General features: G+C 43.4%; 1 protein-coding gene across 2 annotated transcripts in view; it reads right to left on the reverse strand.

Annotated features, from left to right (window-relative positions):
- Positions 1-3,180: 3,180 nt before the first annotated feature.
- Positions 3,181-20,839, reverse strand: part of LOC135556172 (KN motif and ankyrin repeat domain-containing protein 4-like) — a 112,546-nt gene continuing 94,887 nt past the window's right edge. For both annotated transcript variants that reach the window (XM_064989158.1, XM_064989159.1), the window contains exons 4-10: positions 19,783-19,879; positions 13,272-13,535; positions 11,850-11,934; positions 9,489-9,708; positions 9,052-9,194; positions 8,373-8,573; positions 3,181-7,165 (exon numbers count right to left, since the gene is read on the reverse strand). In XM_064989158.1, coding sequence (XP_064845230.1) covers positions 7,007-7,165; positions 8,373-8,573; positions 9,052-9,194; positions 9,489-9,708; positions 11,850-11,934; positions 13,272-13,535; positions 19,783-19,879 — 1,169 coding nt within the window. In that variant the 3' untranslated portion in view covers positions 3,181-7,006. The remainder of the gene's footprint in view (positions 7,166-8,372; positions 8,574-9,051; positions 9,195-9,488; positions 9,709-11,849; positions 11,935-13,271; positions 13,536-19,782; positions 19,880-20,839) is intronic.

Genomic DNA, 20,839 nt, shown 5'->3' on the forward strand with positions numbered 1-20,839 from the left:
TGTCGGAAACTGGGGCCGCAGTGTGTAGGGCCATTTAAAGTCCTGAGGAGGATAAATGAGGTGTGTTATAGGTTACAGCTTCCTACTTATTATCGTATTAACCCCTCATTTCATGTGTCTCTCCTCAGGCCGGTGGGGGCTGGTCCCCTGCAAGAAGGTGAGGTGCCTGAGGTCCCTCCGCCCCCTCTGGACATGGAGGGGTCCCCGGCGTACACAGTACGTGCCATTCTGGACTCGAGACGCCGGGAGAGGTGCCTACAGTACCTCGTAGACTGGGAGGGGTACGGTCCAGAGGAGAGGTGCCGGGTACCGGTGGGGAACATTTTGGACCCTTCACTTCTGAGGGACTTCCACCGCCTCCACCCGGATCGTCCGGTGCCTCGCCCTCCGGGTCGCCCTCGAGGCCGGTCTGCGGCGCGCTGCGGGAGCCGCGCATCAGGGGGGGGGGGTACTGTCACGACTTCCGCCGAAGGTGGCTCCCCTGCCTGTTCGGGCGGTGCTTGGTGGTCGTCGTCGTCCCTGGTCTACTAGCCGCCACCGATCCCTTTTCCCTTTTCTGTTGATTTAGTCTTATTAGTTGCACCTGTTTCTTTTGTGTTTCTTGATTTATGGTCTATTTAAGCCTGTTAGGCCAGCTTAGGTTTGTACGGGATTATTTTGTGTTCGCTGTCGGTTGTGGATGTATTTTTGTTCTCCGGATCGTTTTGCCTTGTGTGTTTGGGCTGGTCAGTGTTTCTACGCCCTGTGTTTGGCATGACCGTTTTGTGACGGAGAAATAAATCATCTATTATTTAACCCTCTGCTATCTGCGCCTGACTCCTGCCTTCCACTCCTAGTAACTTGTGACAGATAGGAGAAAACTGAGGATGGATCAACAGCATTGTAGTTACTGTTTAATACTAACCTAATTGTCAGAGCGAAAAGAATGTACAGAATAAAAATGTAGATCTAGAGGAAAACCTGGTTCAGTCTGCTTTCCACCAGACACTGGTGGAAAATAAATAACCTAAAACACAAGGCCTAAATAACCTAAAACACAAGGCCTAAATAACCTAAAACACAAGGCCTAAATAACCTAAAACAAAAGGCCAAATCTACACTGGAGTTGCTTACCAAGAAGACAGTGAATGAGTGACCGAGTTAGAGTTTTGAGTTAAATCTGCTTGAAAATATATGGCAAAACCTGAAAATGGTTTTCTAGCAATGATCAACAAACAATTTGACAGAGCTTAAAGAATTTTGAAACATATAAATGGGCAAATGTTGCACAATTCAGGTGTGGAAAGTTCTTAGAAACCTACCCAGAAAGACAAAGCAGTAATTGCTGTCAAAGGTGACTCTAACATGTGTTGACTCAGGGGGTTGAATACTTATCTAATCAAGATATACAAGTGTTTCATTTTTCATGAATACAAATGTTAGAGTGTTTTGTGTAGATTGTTGACCCCGCCAAATTTTTTTATAATTAAATTAAATCAATTTGAATCCTACTTTTGTAACACAAACAAAATATGGAAAAAGTCATTGGGTTTGAATACTTTCTGAAGTCACTGTACTGCTGGCATTCTGAGGATGCAGAGACACCCCTCACTCTTGTCTTTATCCTGGGGTAACATTACCATCTGCTGGTGCAAACTAGTTTTACACACACACACACAAACTACACACTTGCACACGCATGCACGCGCACACACACTAGTGGGTGCCACATGGCATTTTATTTCCTCTGTGATGTCCCTGGGGTGAGTGGTCAGAGTGAAATTGGCTCAGTGAAGGTATTTGACAGGTAGACAGCTTCCTGTGAGGTCAGTAGAATACAATGCATTCGGAAAGTATTCCGACCCCTTGACTTTTTCCACATTTCGTTACATTACAGCCTTATTCTAAAATTGATTAAATTGTTCATCAATCTACACACAATACCCCATAATGACAAAGCAAAAACAGGTTTTTAGACATTTACTCAAAATACTCAGTGTTTTGTTGAAGCACCGTTGGCAGAGATTACAGCCTCGAGTCTTCTTGGGTATGACGCTACAAGCTTGGCACACCTGTATTTGAAGAGTTTCGCCCATTCTTCTCTGCTGATCCGCTCAAGCTCTGTCAGGTTTAATGTGGAGCATGGCTGCACAGCTATTTTCAGGTCTCTCCAGAGATGTTAGATTGGGTTCGAGTCTGGGCTCTGGCTCAAGGACATTCAAGGACTTGTCCCGAAGCCACTCCTGCGCTGTCTTGACTATGTGCTTAGGGTCGTTGTCCTGTTGGAAGGTGAACCTTCGCCCCAGTCTGAGGTCCTGAGCGCTCTGGAGCATGTTTTCATCAAGGATCTCACTGCACATTGCTCCGTTCAACTTCCCTCGATCCTGACTCGTCTCCCAGTCCCTGCGGCTAAAATACAACCCCAAATCATGGGTGCTGCCACCACCATGCTTCACAATAGGGATAGTGCCAGGTTTCCTCCAGATGTGACGCTTGGCATTCAGGCCAAAGATTTCAATCTTAGTTTAATCAGACCAGAAAATCTTGTTTCTCATGGTCTGAGAGTTTTTAGGTGCCTTTTGGAAAACTCCAAGCGGGCTGTCATGTGCCTTTTACTGAGGAGTGGCTTCCGTCTGGCCACTCTACCATAATGGCCTGTTTGGTGGAGTGCTGCAGAGACGCTTGTCCTTCTGGAAGGTTCTCCCATCTCCACAAAGACACTCTTGAGCTCTAGCAGAGTGACCATTGGGTTCTTGGTCACCTCCCTGACCATGGCCCTTCTCCTCCGATTGCTCAGTTTGGCCGTGAACTCAGCTCCAGGAAGAGTCTTGGTGATTCCATTCTTCTTCCATTTAAGATTGATGGAGGCCACTGTGTTCTTGGGGATCTTCAATGCCGCAGACATTTTTTACTACCCTTTCCCAGATCTGTGCCTCGACACAATCCTGTCTCGGCGCTCTACGGACAATTCCTTCAACCTCATGGCTTGGTTTTTGCTCTGACATGCACTGTCAACTGTGGGACCTTATATAGACAGGTGTGTGCCTTTCCAAATCATGTCCAATCAATTGAATTTACCACAGGTGGACTCCAATCAAGTTGTAGAAACATCTCAAGGATAATCAATGGAAACAGGATGCACCTGATCTCAATTTCGAGTGTCATACCAAAGGGTCTGAATACTTATGTGAATAAGTTTTTACTTTATTTTTTAACATATGTTTTTGGTTTGTCAGTATGGGCTATTGTGTGTAGATTGGCGAGGGGAAAAACGTGTTTAATCCATTTTTTAATAACGCAGTAACGTAACAAAATGTGGAAAAAATCAAGGGGACTGAATACTTTCCAAAGGTACTGTAGATGGTCAGAAGGGGGGGGGGAAGTGTGCACTTATCCAGACATCCTTCAGAGGCTAATGCACCTTAGATGCTAATATCCATTGGATCATCACATTATATACTTCTACCCAATAGTTTCATTTTTATTTAGAAGCAATTCTCTGATTTGCAAATGGTTAACATTCAGGCCAATTTGATAGTAGGAATATTACAGGCAGGTTCAGCTGTTTACATCTGATTGTGATAAAGTATTACAACAGTCAGTCCTATTGACACAGTACAGTACACAGTCGTGTCCAATAAGAGACGAGTATGAACCACCCAACCAATTAACAGTCACATTGCTTTTTAGAGTAGACCAATCAGCTTATATATACCATCCAGAAGAACCAATACATTCACATATTAAATTCCAACATGTTCATTGGACTATTGGCCCATGCATATACTGTATATTGTAAAAATATAGCATTTTGAATAAATACTAAATATATTTAAGAGCAAATGTCAGACAATACCAGATATATTTTTCACAATACTGTATCTTCAGGAATTTAGCCATATACTTCTTGAACCAGTAGAGGTCAGTCTTCAGCTCCTAAGCCTGGTTTCTGATGAACAGGTGAGAAAGACAGCACCACTCCACCTTGTGAGTACAGTCCCTTTCCTTTAGGACTGGGTTCTTAAAAGACCGGGTATGAAAAATCACATTGCGACACACAGCTCTTCGTTTTCTGATAGGCAAGCTAGGATATTCTCATCATGCCATTACTTCACACCAGTGTCCTACACTAAGCCGTCGTTCAATACAGAGGAGAGGTGGGTGTGGAAGAGAGAGGCGCAATCAACCTAAAAAAAAAAACGTTCCCCTTTTCTAGCAGTGAAAGCAGCCTGTGTGTGTCCGTACGGGACAAGGGGTTGTAACATTACTAACTAACTGAAACGTTACAGAAAATGTTACAACCCGTATACATTATGGCCAGTGATGGATAATAGTCTACTGCAAGGCTTCCTGTGCTCGGTGGTGTGATGTTGTACCATAGAATGAATGGCACTGTATCTGTAATGTAAAATTGCCTGACATCCTTTGTGCATTTTGTAGCAATTTGTGTGCATACATCATTTAATTTGTAGTCTAAAAGCAGGCAGACAGAGGAAGGGATGCATTACAGTGGAGTGAGCGAGAGAGCGTGTGTGTGCGTGAGGTGTGTGAGCGACAAAAGAGAGAGAGAGCGGGGAAGTAAATTGTTCAGTCGAGTATACAGTTGCTGCAACATACTGCAGTGTAGTAGCTTGTGTAGCTTCTGCGAGAGTTGTTATATTGCTGCGTGCTGCATCCTACTGCACAACCTTCATATTGGAAGACGTCTGAGTGAGTCAGTCGTCAGGCCGTACTGACGAAAACCAAGCTTGGATATGTACAGCGTGTGTCAAACAGAGTAAAACAAATTCCATTGCAAAATAAATATACTGTGTGTATTTTATAAAACGCTATAATAACGTTCAGACTTTATGAGTTAAATAAATGGCTCATGTCCAAATATAAAAGAATAGTGATGTCATTAATAAACACGTTTCCATCCAGTTTTCATGTGAGTAAAGACCGTATAAAAAAATCATAACAGCGGTGATGCAACTGGACATTTCGTAACAATTTTATAAATGCCAACAGAGAATTTGTTCGTTGGACATGTTGGGATATTATTGTGTCGGTAAATTTTATTTTGAGTGAAATGCCGCTGGAAACACCTTTATGCGCAAATACTGATATAACTCGGGAAGCCATACAGTTTATTAGGCTACATATTAAGACAAGTATGATGAACTTCACAAGAGTGTTGAAGGTGCGCGCTGTGAACTTGATGTTCTGTTGAAAGTGCGCGCTGTGAACTTGATGTTCTGTTCGAATAAATATCGAGGGTCTTATTCTGGTGTCATGATGATCGATGCTTGACTGCCATTTGACAAATGCAAATATTCTTATCCATAATATTCTCACAGTGTAGATTAGCCTACCCGCAGTGTATCTGCGAGCTGTTGGCAAAACCAGAGTAGGTATATTTGATATTTACGGCAACAGTTTTTGTGTCAAAACTAGTATACAATGCGATGGAAACACATTGACTTAGGTCAATGAACGTTTGAACATCTTGAAGAACAATCTGGCTTTAATGGCCATGTACTCTTATAATCTCCAACTGGCACAGCCATAAGAAGACTGGCCAGCCTTCAGGGACTGGTACTCTATATTTTCTTCTAGGTTCCAGTCTTTCTAGGGAGTTTTTCCCTTATGCATCTGCATCGCTTCCTGTTTTGGGGTTTAGGCTGGGTTTCTGTATAGCACTTTGTGACATATGATGGAGAAAGAAAGGTATTTATAAATACATTTGATTGATTGCTTAATTGATTGATTGAACTTTTGGCTCCCAAGTGGCGCAGCGGTCTAAGGCACTGCATCTCAGTGCAAGAGGAGTCACTACAGTCCCTGGTTCTAATCCAGGCTGTATCACATCTGATTGTGATTTGGTGGTGCATCATTGGCCCAGGTTTGGCTTGGATATGCTGTCATTGTTAATGAGAATTTGTCCTTAACTGACTTGCCTAGTTAAATAAAGGTGAAACATATGTTTTTTTTTAAATACACAACAACAAAAAACTTTTGAATTTATGTGAAAATTAAAATGTTGTGTGCAATACATCACTCACAGATTTAATTTTCCTGCAACAAGTCAGTTTGCTAGAAACACACCACCGGAGGGAAAATGTGCATATTTTCTTTATGCGGATTTTAAAATATTCACATGAAAATCTGTTGCCAATTGGATGGAAACTTAGATACAGGAAAAACATAGTATTAATAATAAAATGACCGATTGTTAAGGTAGATCATGTGTTTAAGATTATTTTGGCCTGAATATCTTGTTTTATATTATAAAGCAGCAAACCATCATCCTTCTCTTGTCCTTCTGCCCTCTTCCTGGATCACCTGTCAATCTCCACTGTGGCCACTGCTACTGGGTTTTTGAGTGTCACATTGGCTGGCTGCCAAACAGTTGACACATTATTCCCACACCCTAAATGTTGGTAGAAATGTGAAGAATGTGTGCTATTCTGGTTCCGTGGGGCTCCGGTCCAATAGGCCTATCTGTAAGCTGAGCTCTGGTCCCAATAGGCCTATCTGTGAGCTGAGATCTGGTCCAATAGGCCTATCTGTGAGCTGAGCTCTGGTCCAATAGGCCTATCTGTGAGCTGAGCTCTGGTCCAATAGGCCTATCTGTGAGCTGAGCTCTGGTCCAATAGGCCTATCTGTGAGCTGAGCTCTGGTCGGTGGGGAGATCTAGGCAGTGGTGGTGAATACAGCCTTTGTCTGTCCTCCAGACAGTCTGGAAAAGAGTATGGTCCATGACAGTGGAGGCTGGTGGGAGGAGCTATAGGAGGACGGGCTCATTGTAATGGCTGCGTTTGAATGAATGGAATGGAGTCAAACATGTGGTTTCCATCTGATTGATCAGTTTGACACCGTTCCATTTATTCCACTCCAGCCATTACAATGGGCCCGTCCTCTTATAGCTCCACCCACCAGCCTCCTCTGGTCCAGGGAAAGGGGTTTGGGGTATAGTGGGTCCAGGGTGGGGGTGGGTCCGGGGCTGGGTTAGGGTAGGGTTTAGAGAGAGGCTACTGGAGGGGGCTCAGAGGAGAGAGGCTGTGGTGGTGGTGATGATGGTGGCAGAGGTGGTGGTAGAGGGGTTGGAGGCCTGGGTGGTGGTGGAATCTGAGTGGCTCTTGAGTAGGTCAACTATCTCAGCGTGGGAGGACGCTTCCGCCACCGACAGAGCCCTTTGACCATCCTAGAGAGAGCGAGAGAGAGAGAGGCAAAGGCGGAGAGAGAGAGAGAGAGAGCTTGTTGATTCACTTTTAGAGAAAACAAAAAGTGTGAGTCAATCATGTTTGAACAGTGAACACTGTCCTCTCCACTAGCCAGAGAATATGTGCTTTAGACCCCTCCCTCACTCCCCTTCCCACAGTAGGACCAACAGGAGAAACAGGAGACCTGGGTAATGAGCGTACAGGCAAAACCTACACCCCAAAAAAGGTTATCGTCACAATGGGCCAGTGGTGCAATGGATAATGCGTTGGAATCGGAAGATTCTCGGTTCGATTCCTGGCTGGCTTGTGGGACGAGAGTGAGAGCAGGATAATACCATGTCAGGACCATGGGAAAGGAAGAGATAGAGTGATATTTGCAGCCGGTCTGCCACAGCACCACACCCACAAAGCGATGTCTGGGGTTCCAGGATCTACTTTGCCCTGGAGGCCTCGCACAAGGTCTGAATCCAGCCATAGCCGCCACGCAATTCGCATACAGACACCTCTACACATCCTGTACAGTGTAATACCTTCTAGGAGAGATTAGTGTGTCAAACCCAGAGAGACATCACTACAAACCAGTCATTAACCTAGAAGCTGGATGCCCATGCTGCTATCACTCGGTGGAGGTAAAATAGGATAGTGTGTTTCTGGTCAATTCCCCACAGCTCAAAGGTTTAGATGCACTATTGTAAAGTGGCTGTTCCACTGGATGTCAGAAGGTGAACTCACCAATTTGTAAGTCGCTCTGGATAAGAGCGTCTGCTAAATGACTTAAATGTAATGTAATGTAATGGTTAGGGGATTTGACATCCTCTGCGAGTCTCTGTACTCGTTCAATTAAATTAACATGATGCACTTCACAGTTTTAGCCATGTGGTGGCACTGTTGTGTTGTTTTGAAATATTGGGAAGTCCAAAAGTAACTGTACTCTATGTATCACGGTGGGGCTGCTGAGGGGAGAATGGCTCATAATACGGAACAGAAGCAAATGGAATGGCATCAAACAAATGGAAACCACGTGTTTGATGTATTCGATCCCATTGAATCTGCTCCAGACATTACCATGAGTCCATTCTCCCCAATTAAGGTGCCACCAATCTCCTGTGGTATGTATGCGTTCATGTTTGTGTGTATGCCCTGATGTGTGTATGTGTACAGCATGTGTGTGTGTGCGTGCGTTCCTACCTTGTCTGTGAGGCTGGTGTCACAGTGGCCAGACTCCAGTAGCACCCGAGCGATCTCGGTGTGACCGTGCTCACACGCGCACATGAGTGCGGTCGAACCGTCTTTGTCCTGAATGTTGAGGTCAGCTTGGCAGCTCAGCAGCAACCGCACCATGGCTGTACGACCATGGCTGACCGATAGCATCAGAGCCGTCTGCCCTGCCTTAGAGACCAGGAGAGAGAGAAGTAAGAGAAAAGAAAAGAGCACAGGAAGCGATATATGTTTGTGGTAGGAAGAATGAGTGTGAGGAAGAGAGTCAAGTACACACACTGGTCCTGAGTGACTGGGTGAGTAGGTTTGTATTGAGTATAGGTATTTTTTGTTAAATATATATACTTTTTTGGGGCACACAAGAAAATACAAAACAAAATGATGAAGGTTTAAAAGGTGAACAACAACTAACTTGTGCAGGAGAGGTAAAAATAAAAGGGCTTGTAGGCGACTCTGTGCAGGCGTTTCAATGTCTATAGCACAGGAGATAGCTGAGTGAATACACAGTCTGTGACTGCCTGAGTGCAGATGAGTGTGACAATACAGTGGCTCAGTGTTAATGTGTGTCTGTGAGTGTACAATATGTGTGTGTGTGTGTGTGTGTGGGGGGGGGGGGGGTGTTGAGAGAGTGTGTACATGTTTTGTGTACCTGGCTAGCGCGGGCATTGACATCTCCCTGTCTCAGTAGCTGCAGAGCCACCTCCATGTCCTCTGATCCATCAGCAGCTGTTAGGGAGGCCAGCATCACGGCTGTGTAGCCCGCCTTGTTCAGGATGTCCACCTCACACAGACCTACCACACACACACACACACACACACACACACACACACATACAGTACACAAAACCAAAAGCACGCGTACATGAACACACACACATACATACGTACGCGTGCTCAAGTGTGCCGCGGGCACATACAAACTCACACACAGGCCATTTCAAGTCAATAGCGAAGGGCTCGATGAGGGAAAAGGGTGTATGGAGGGGGGAAAAAAGGCGCACTAGAGAGACTGAGGAGGGGTGAGAGAGAATTTAATTGATAGATGAGAGTGAGGGTGTTGGAGAGAGGTGTATGATTGTCCAGTACCGGTGTCCAGCAGCAGTTTGACCACAGGGAAGTTGGAGTGGGACACGCTGTAGTGGAGCGCTGTGTTGCCGTTGCCGTCGGCCAGGTTCACGATGTAACGCAGGAGGGTCGGCGTGGCGATGCCCACCTCTCTCAGGTAGAGGGTGACGGTGTCAGCCAGAGAGTCCTTCTGACTGGACACACGGAACCACTCCTGGTACAACACCATCAGGACACGTCTCTGACAGAGGGAGAGAACACACACACATTATGACACACACACACTCTCCTGGTAGAACACCATCAGGACATGTCTCTGACAGAGGGAGAGAACATACACACACACACACACAGTGTTGTACTGGGATGTGAACATGAAGCTAGGGTTAGGGTTGTGGTTGAGGCTAGGGTTAGGGTTGTACTGGGATGTGAACATGAAGCTAGGGTTAGGGTTGTAATTGAGGCTAGGGTTAGGGTTGTACTGGGATGTGAACATGAAGCTAGGGTTAGGGTTGTGGTTGAGGCTAGGGTTAGGGTTGTACTGGGATGTGGACATGAAGCTAGGGTTAGGGTTGTGGGTGGGTTTAGGGTTTAGCCGAGGTGTGGAATTCAAGGTAGGGTTATGGTTCACGTTTGATAGCACTTGTACTTGTACCCAGTTTTTATTGAAAGCGGTACAAAAATGAGGTACATAGTGGGAAGACCAGTCGGGCTGTGATTAAAATCCCACTCTGTTTATGGATCGCATACAATACCAGTCAAAAGTTTGGACAACCACTCATTCAAGGGTTTTTCTTTATTTTGACTATTTTCTACATTGTGGAATAATAGTGAAGACATCAAAACTATGAAATAACACATATGGAATCATGTAGTAACCCAAAAGTGTTAAACAAATCAAAATATATTTTAGATTCTTCAAAGTAGCCTTGATGACAGTTTTGCACACTCTTGGTGTTCTCTCAACCAGCTTAATGAGGAATGCTTTTCCAACAGTCTTGAAGGAGTTTCCACATATATATGCTGAGCCCTTGTTGGCTGCTTTTCCTTCACTCTGCGGTCCAGCTCATCCCAAACCATCTCAATTGGGTTGAGGTCAGGTGATTGTGGAGGCCAGGTCATCTGATGCAGCAGTCCATCACTCTCCTTCTTGGTCAAATAGCCCTTACGCAGCCTGGAGGTGTGTTTTGGGTCATTGTCCTGTTGAAAAACAAATGATAGTCCCACTAGGCGCAATCCAGATGAGATGGCATATCGCTGCAGAATGCTGTGGTAGCTATTCTGGTTAAGTGTGCCTTGAATTCTAATTAAATCACTGACAGTATCACCAGCAAAGCACCTTAACACCTCCTCCATGCTTCATGGTGGGAACCACACACGTGGAGATAATCCGTTCACCTATTTTGCGTCTCACAAAGACACAGTGGTTGGAATCAAAAATCTCAAATTTGGACTCATCAAACCAAAGGACAGATTTCCACCGGTCTAATGTCCATTGCTCCTGTTTCTTGGCCCAAGCAAGTCTCTTCTTATCATTGGTGTCCTTTAGTAGTGGTTTCCTTGCCACAATTTGACCATGAAGGCCCGATTCACACTGTCTCCTCTAAACAGTTGATGTTGAGATGTGTCTGTTACTTGAACTCTGTGAAGCATTTTTTTGGGGCTGCAATCTGAGGTGCAGTTAACTCTAATGAACTTATCCTCTGCAGCAGAGGTAACTCTGGGTCTTCCTTTCCTGTGGCGGTCCTCGTGAGAGCCAGTTTCAATCATAGCGCTTGATGGTTTTTGTGACTGCACTTGAAGAAACTTTCAAAGTTCTTGAAATGTTCCTTATTGACTGACCTTCATGTCATAAAGTAATGGTGGACTGTTGTTTCTCTTTGCTTATTTGAGCTGTTCTTGCCATAATATGGACTTGGTCTTTTACCAAATAGGGCCATCTTCTGTCTACCAATCCTACCTTGTCACAACACAACTGATTGGTTAAGAAAGAAAGAAATTCCACAAATTACTTTCAACAAGGCACACCTGTTAATTGAAATGTGTTTCAGGTGACTACCTCATGAAGCTGGTTGAGAGAATGCCAAGGGTGAGTGTGTAAAGTTGTCATCAAGGCAATGGGTGGCTACTTTGAAGAATCTCAAATATAAAATATATTTTGATTTGTTCAATTTGTTTAACATTTTTGTTGGTTACTACATGATTCCATATGTGTTACTTCATAGTTTTGATGTAGTAAAAATAGTAAAATAGTACAAATAAAGATACTCCCTTGAATGAGTAGGTGTGTCCAAACTTTTGACTGGCACTGTATGTGAAGAGGGTGTCGGCCTTAACCACGATTAACCTCAGGCACGACAGTGTGAAGGGAACCGTTCTTACCATTTCTTTATCGGGGGCCACCACCTCTGCCATACGACCCTCAATGTAGTCACACGCTTCCATGAAGCCCTTATCGATCGTCTCCCTGTGTGAACATGGCAGAACTTTAAGTTATCTTTCATAGCAATTCATATTGACAGACAGACGGATGTGGTGGTGAAATGGTCTGGATTAGATTAGCATGAACCGGAGTAGGGAAATCGAGTCCCCCAAAACATGCCAGGCCTAATCATACAGTACATAAGCAAAAAGCAGATACATAAATCCAACGGTAGCATAATGCAAAGCACATTACCTTATGAAACATGATCGCTTACATCGCTTGGACACTACGTTTACCGAGACTATAAATAAAGATAAAGATACACTTGTGTGACGATGACTCATCGAAAGCAATAAACACGCAACTGTACATTTCCTATCTCTTCACTGAGGCACTTCATCCACTGTGGTAATATATAACCATGGCATGTCTGTTTTCTCATCACGCTGCTGCATGTAATGATGTCAACGACAACGTAGAGCCCACATGATGTCACGCCTGCTCCTTCCTGACTAACACAGACAGAACAATAGCGCAACCCCTGAGGGCTTTTCTGAGACAGAGCCCACAGGTCAACATATGCAACACATCCTCCATGGAACTGAATCACACTTTAGTGTGTGTGTGTGTGTCTGTATGTGTGTATGTGTGTGTGCTTGTGTGTGTGCATACATGTGTGTATATGTCTGGTATGTCAGCAGCGGAAGGGGCCGGACCATTCTAGGGCCGGGCCACATCAGTGGGGTGGACGGCTGATATATTAAAGCCTCACTCAGCACCTGTCTCATTGTGGTCTAATTGGGCCCTGAAGGCTCTATACTGTAGGTTCCAGGCTTTACTCAGCTGGGCCTCACCTGAAGAAAGCCCTGGATCAAGGTTGTCCCTAATGAATGTAAGAGGTGTGCTGTGCCATCTTGTGGACTGGTTGCAGCACTATGTAAAAAAAGACATTTTTTGCTCTAGATGGCAGGAAATGGCAGTTACAGGTGTTAAATAATGTAAATATCTGGTATTACCCCTCTCTGGGCTTTCCTTGGAAATATGTCAATTTGTTGATTGAAAAGTTATTGTAAATATTGTACGCAATTTATAAGTTTTCTTGCTCCCTTATAATTATCCGTGTTTTCATTTTATATCTGTTTTTGTGAGAGATGCGTCCACTTTCTTTTGTTTCCCAGCGCATCAATTGAAGGGTGTTGCTCTACTCTGTTGCGACAAAACCGCGTGCGGTTCTCATTTCAGAAGTCATCCACTCTGGATGACATTTAATGAAACAATGTGGGTCAAGAACCTTGGTCAAGAACTGCCTGGTGGCTGGCCCACTGTGGGAGTCAAACAACACATGTCCTGGTCACCAACTTCTCTATCTCACTACACACCCTGATGATGCAGCTGGCTGCTCCTCCACGAGTGCCTGGCTGTTCTCTGGGTCCTGAGAGTCTTCATGGACCTCCGTCTCCCCAGCCTGGGCCCCTGCTCCCTGGGGCTCGTCCTCTGTAGCTGTGGCCTCCCCCTGGCCCTGAGCTGCTCCAGCTCCCTCCTCCTTCTCCCACTCCTCCTCAGGCTCAGAGCTGTCCACCTCCTCCTCTACCTCCCCCTTCTCCTCCTCACTGGATTCCTCCTCACTTGAGGTAGTCTCATACCTGGATATTAACAACAGCACAAACAGCATCAGTGAGAGTACAGATGTTGAAAGAGCATTGAAATGATAAAATAAGTCCATTCAGCCCCATGTGGGCTGGCCATTGGCCTAACATAACATTTTTGTGTAACATCTTGGAATCACTAACATCTGTGACCAGTGAGAACATGGCTTGGTCATGGGGAAGATGGTTCATGGAAAGGCGCATATTTAGATGGTACTTCATGAAAAGGTATGTGTGTTTGTACGTTTTTGTCACTGTCAAGGAACTTCTATAGGGCCCCTGATCAGAAAGACTAAGGTCATATAGGCTAAGGTCTGGCATGGAATAGTGTTCCTTCATGGATGTTTGTGGACCTTTTGTTCAGGGGCCACAGAATTCCAGAAGGAGAAGGGCAAATAGAGGCAATGTAAGGAGAGGTCATGGGATCAGGGTCTGAAGGAGGGAGGGAGGTCTGTGCTATGTTCTCATGGCAATGTGTGTGTGTGTGTGTGTGTGTGTGTGGGTGTTCTTAAAGTTGGGTTGTGATGAGGGACAAGGAGGGTATGGATGGAGAAAACATCTGAACAGAGGTATACAGCATGCACTTCCTGGTATGGGTCAAAGGTTAGGGGCAACCATAACCAGGCCATTACATTTTTTATATGACACAGTGAACCCTTTAAAAAATGTGAGAATTTTCCATTCACAGAACAGCTAATTAGCAATAATATACAGTTGAAGTTAGAAGTTTACATACACTTAGGTTGGAGTAATTAATAATAGCTTTTCAACAACTCCACAAATTTCTTGTTAACAAACTATAGTTTTGGCAAGTCGGTTAGGACATCTACTTTGTGCATGACACCACTAATTTTTCCAACAATTGCTTACAGACAGATTATTTCACTTATAATTCATTGTATCACAATTCCAGTGGGTCAGAAGTCTACATACATTAAGTTTACTGTGCCCACACATTTTCTATAGGATTGAGATCAGGGCTTTGTGATGGCCACTCCAATACCTTGACTTTGTTGTCCTTAAGCCATTTTGCCACAACTTCGGGAAATGTGTTTGGAGTCATTGTCCATTTGGAAGACCCATTTGCGACCAAGCTTTAACTTCCTGACTGATGTCTTGAGATGTTGCTTCAATATTTCCACGGAATTTCTCCCACCTCATGATGCCATCTATTTTGTAAAGTGCACCAGTCCCTCCTGCAGCAAAGCACCGCCACAACATGATGCCGCCACCCACTTGCTTCACGTTTGGGATGGTTTCTTCAGCTTGAAAGCCTCCACCTTTTTCCTCCAAACATAACGATGGTCATTATGGCCAAACAGTTCTAGTTTTGTTTCATCAGACCAGAGGACATTTCTCCAAAAAGTACGATCTTTGTCCCCATATGCAGCAAACCGTAGTCTGGCTTTTTTATGGCAGTTTTGGAGCAGTGGCTTCTTCCTTGCTGAGTGGCCTTTCAGGTTATGTCGATATAGGACTCGTTTTACTGTGGATATAGATACTTTTGTACCTGTTTCCTCCAGCATCTTCACAGGGTCCTTTGCTGTGGTTCTGGATTTGATTTGCACTTTTCGCATCACAGTACTTTCATCTCTAGGAGACAGAACGCGTCTCCTTCCTGAGCGGTATGACGGCTGCGTGGTCCCATGGTGTTTATACTTGCGTACCATTGTTTGTACAGATGCATGTGCTACCTTCAGGTGTTTGGAAATTGCTCCCAATGATGAACCAGACTTGTGGAGGTCTACATTTTGTTCTGAGGTCTTGGCTGATTTCTTTTGATTTTCCCTTGATGTCAAGCAAAGAGGCACTGAGTTTTAAGGTAGGCCTTGAAATACATCCACAGGTACACCTACAATTGACTCAAATGATGTCAATTAGCCTATCAAAAGCTTCTAAAGCCATGACATCCTCCTCTGGAATTTTCCAAGCTGTTTAATAGCACAGTCAACTTAGTGTATGTAAACTTCTGACCCACTGGACTTGTGATACAGTGAATTATAAGTCTGTAAACAATTGTTGGGAAAATTACTTGTGTCATGCACAAAGTAGATGTCCTAACCGACTTGCCAAAACTATAGTTTGTTAACAAAAAAATGTGTGGAATGGTTGAAAAACTAGTTTTAATGACTCCAACCTAAGTGTATGTAAACTTCCAACTTCAACTGTATTTATAAAAATATATATGGGGGATTGGAAGTCTTGCAGACAATTACATTGATAGAATCCACAATCTATTTGCAATATTAAAGATGTTCAACTCCCTAAAATTAAAAAAAAGATTTTTTTAATTCTTCAGAAATGTTCATTTTGATCAGCTTACACAATTATTATAGTTTGTTGCATCATGATACGAGTCTCCCTTTGAGCTGTTATCTGAATGAACCTCATCAGGTAAGAAATCAAAGAATCAGTACATCAGTAGATCCATTCTGATTGTGTTGTCTGTTATAGTTTTGATGAGAGGGGCGGGCTTCTGTCTGCTGTCACACCCAGCAATGTGTTATGGCCAGGCTATAGTAATTATGTGTGTGCTGGTGGGAGGGCCAGTCAGCAGGTAGTGTATTTGTAGCACATGGGAATGTGTGCAACTTACTCCTCAGCCTGAAGTGTCCCCATTTGTGCCAGCAAATAGCTAGCTTTTTGCGTGGCAGTGACTGGTAAGAAGCTTCAGGAGGATGGTCACATTTGCTAGCAAGGCAGAGGTCCTGGGTTTGAGCCTTGGTGTGAGCTGAATCAGGAGGAAGCAGTACTGGCTAAGTCCTTTACATATACTAACTATAGCACTCATGCTCAGTCCCTTACTTATACTAACTATAGAACTAATGTGAAGTCCTTTACTTATACTAACTATAGCACTAATGATAAGTCCTTTATTATACTAACAATAGCATTAATGCTAAGTCCTTTACTTATACTAACTATAGCACTAATGATAAGCCCTTTATTATACTAACAATAGCACTAATGTTAAGTCCTTTACTTATACTAACTATAGCACTAATGTTAAGTCCTTTACTTATACTAACTATAGCACTAATGTTAAGTCCTTTACTTATACTAACTATAGCACTAATGCTAAGTCCTTTACTTATACTAACTATAGCACTAATGCTAAGTCCTTTACATACACTAACTATAGCACTAATGCTAAGTCCTTTACTTATACTAACTATAGCACTAATGCTAAGTCATTTACTTATACTAACTATAGCACTAATGCTAAGTCCTTTACTTATACTAACTATAGCACTAATGCTAAGTCCTTTACATACACTAACTATAGCACTAATGCTAAGTCCTTTACTTATACTAACTATATCACTAATGCTAAGTCATTTACTTATACTAACTATAGCACTAATGCTAAGTCCTTTACATACACTAACTATAGCACTAATGCTAAGTCATTTACTTATACTAACTATAGCACTAATGCTAAGTCCTTTACATACACTAACTATAGCACTAATGCTAAGTCCTTTACTTATACTAACTATAGCACTAATGCTAAGTCCTTTACATACACTAACTATAGCACTAATGCTAAGTCCTTTACTTATACTAACTATAGCACTAATGCTAAGTCATTTAGTTATACTAACTATAGCACTAATGCTAAGTCCTTTACATACACTAACTATAGCACTAATGCTAAGTCCTTTACTTATACTAACTATAGCACTAATGCTAAGTCCTGTACTTATACTAACTATAGCACTAATGCTAAGTCCTTTACATATACTAACTATAGCACTAACGCTAGGCCAGCCTGTTCTAATCACACAGACAGGAGAGAGGCTTTTGACAATCAGAACACAGCTGAATCAGAGAGCATCACACACAAGCATCACACACACCCACACAGTGTCAGAGTGAGGGCAATGTGTCTATGGGACAGACAGGATGAAAGATGGAGCAGATAGACAAACAGAGAAAGAGTGAGCAGAAGGCCAGAACACCACAGGCTGTGTGAGGAGTGTGAAGAAATACAGATGCCGTATCTTAATTCGATCATACCATTGCAGGAATTTTCCTGCACATTTCAGTCTTGATTTGCCCTAATGAAAATTAAGATCAAGATTAAAATAACTTTATTTGTCAATTGCACACAAGGTCCAACCGAAATATTACTTCCGCTTTTAACGCACCAATCTGAAAGACACACACATATAGACATACAGATTATTTGGATGGGTGCAGGGGGCTGCCACAATGGGCGCCCGGGGAGCTGTTGTTGTGGGGGGTTAAAAGGGAAAGGGGGATACTTAGTCAGTTGTCCGACTGAATGTAACTGAAATGTGTCTTCCGCATTTAACCCAACCCCTCGGAATCAGTTAAACTAAGTGCCCTGGTCATGGTTTCTGGCTTGCCTCTCTAACTGCAAGGCTACCTTACAGTAAATGTCCATTTAAACAACATAACAATACATTTCCCTGCCGTGTGAAACTGGCTAAAATTAAGATATGGTATCTGTAGTGTTCTACAATGGGCTGGTCAAAACAAACCTTGTGATTGATCACCTGTGCCTATGTATTTCCTGTGGTCCTTCCGCGGGTGCTGAAATTCATACATTTAATGCAAACTTCTAACAAATACAACCAACTTTTTTTCAGATTTGTGTTGCTCAATTCCGCGTGAATGCACGTGTGCCAACTGAATCGTAGTTTACGTGCAAATTAGGAAAAAGTCTGTGGTTGTATTCAAGTTCAAGTTTGAATTAAAAGTCTGAATTTCAGCACCCCGTGGAAGGTCCACAGTTGTACAGGACAAACATAGGTACAGGTAAGCATTTTCAGAATTCATTAGTATTGATTGAAGGTGACTCAATGTTGTTGCTAGAAAATCATGCGGCCATTTATCAAAACTCAAAACTCTGCCTCGATATAAGAGAATGGAGTTGACCGTTTCTCAGCTAGGAGTTTCCTTCCCTCAGAACAGCTTCAATTTGTCAGGGCATGGACTCTACAAGGGGTTTCAAAAACGTTCCAAACCGGTGTGCCTGGCACCTACTACCATACCGCGTTCAAAGTCACTTCAATATTTTGTCTTGTCCATTCACCCTTTGAAACGTACACATACACAATCCATGTCTTAATTGTCTCAAGGCTTAAAAATCCTTCTTTAACCTGTCTCCTCCCCTTCATCCACACTGATTGCAGTGGATTTACAAGTGTGGGATCATAGCTTTCACCTGGATTCACCTGGTCAGTCTGTGTCATGGAAAGAGAAGATGTTCTTAATGTATACTCAGTGTATATTAGCAAGCTGCTGCAAGACACCCCAGCCTTCTACCTGCATCTCAAGCGGGTGGTCTCTGTAGTGTGTGGTACAGTCGGGAGCCAGTCGGAGTTAACACACTGTTCCATGCTGCGCCGACTGCAAGGTTTGTTGTGGAAATAAATAGTCTACATATTTTGATATTAGAGCTAATGGACCCCTTCCCAGGACAGCAGGAAAAGATGGAACAACATCCTGACAGGGTCCGACTTCAAGAACCACCCGCCAGTTCCGGCTAAACGGCTGACTAGGCCCCATTAGATGCATACTTCAAAGGCTGCACAATGAATGGCAAAGTGCACATTAATGTTTACAACCAATAGTGGATGATGGAAATAAATAAATCGTGTCAGTTTTATGATTACAATAATTCCCTTTTCTGTAAAATGGTCCGGCAGTAGGCTACAAGTGTTGGTATTTCTGCTTGATGAGCGTGATTATTGATGCGCTAAATTCAGCACGGTGGACAGCGCCATCACTGTCAGCAGCACTAGCAGTGCCTGCCCATAGCAATGATGCAAATTGAATGAACGACCAGTAGGTTTGAATGATAACGACGCCAATCGACCAGCTGGCTTGGCCTGCAACCATAGATTTGTGTCGAAACTATATTTTTGTGGAGGGATGAAATAGTAGCCTATGAATACATTTATCAAACTAGCGTTATTTATTTAATTGGTAAAGAAATTGTACACTCAGGGTTGTGCTCAGCTCCGACTCGTACTTACAACCGCAACACAGCCATGCTAAAAAAGTCATTTAGCACGCCCTCTTGTGTACAATTGCTTTAGTCAACGTAAATACTATAGAGCCATGTAGTACTGTATGCCGAATTCATTATGCTATACGTACTATAGCATAAATAACATATGCTAAACATAATGTATACAGTATAGTAAAAAAAATGCAACTAACAGTACATGTATATAGGCTACACCTACATACAGCACTGTACGAGCTTTACCCTCCGTTGACTCCCACAAACTTTAGGTTCTTCTTGGCTCCTCCTCTGTTCCCCTGTTTGTCAGCAGCATCGTTCTTCTTCATGATGGATTTCAGACCTAGAGAACGAGAGAGAGCCAAAGAGAGATCGAGAGAGACAGAGCGAGGCAGATATAGATACAGAGAGGGAGGGAGAGAGAGAGATATAGATACAGAGAGAGAGTTGTCAGGCCTCTGGGAAATAGGGTAGTGTGTGCTTTCCATCTTCAGCACGTACAGGGTCTCTTGTTTCCACACACACACACACACACACACACACACACACACACACACACACACACACACACACACACACACACACACACACACACACACACACACACACACACACACACACCATATGGATACACTAATCACCCACTCTATATAAACCTGAAACAGATGTGCACTTTCTGCTGGGTCAAACGAGAAGATTCTAACAGCATCAAGGAGGATAACAACATGACATTACAACACCTGCTACAGTCACTACTCAGTAAACAAAAGGGTACAGTTAGGGTACAGTATTGTTCCCTGTGGTACAAAACGATCAAAATACACAATGTACCAGAGGTGCACATATGATCTCTTATGGTACCTTTTATGGTACACATGTGCGGATAATCTAGTATAATGGTACATTTTTGTACCCAATATTTTGAATATAAAGGTGCAATCATTGGAGGCGTGGCTTTCAGTTAGTTATTTTTGGCCACCTGTGAGTGGAAGTGTTTACGTGGCCTATGGTTATGTTAATTACAGTACGAGCATGTCCGCTGCCCGTTCTGAAGTCTTTAGAAAGGCTCACATAAGAGCGTGTGACAATAGAGAGCTGTAATTAATATTGTAGTGACCTTAACCTGACACTGAACAACCTTGCAAAGAGGTACAGACCACTTGGTGTAATGACTAAGGTGTTGGCTTAACAGTCACCGGACACAGGTTTCAGTCCTGGTTGCGATTACCACCTGAATGGTGGCAGGTACCCTAGTGGTTAAGAGTGTTGGGCCTGTAACAGAAAGGTTGCTGGTTTGAATCCA

The sequence above is a fragment of the Oncorhynchus masou genome, chromosome 15 (assembly GCF_036934945.1).
Source record: "Oncorhynchus masou masou isolate Uvic2021 chromosome 15, UVic_Omas_1.1, whole genome shotgun sequence".
Taxonomy (NCBI): domain Eukaryota; kingdom Metazoa; phylum Chordata; class Actinopteri; order Salmoniformes; family Salmonidae; genus Oncorhynchus; species Oncorhynchus masou.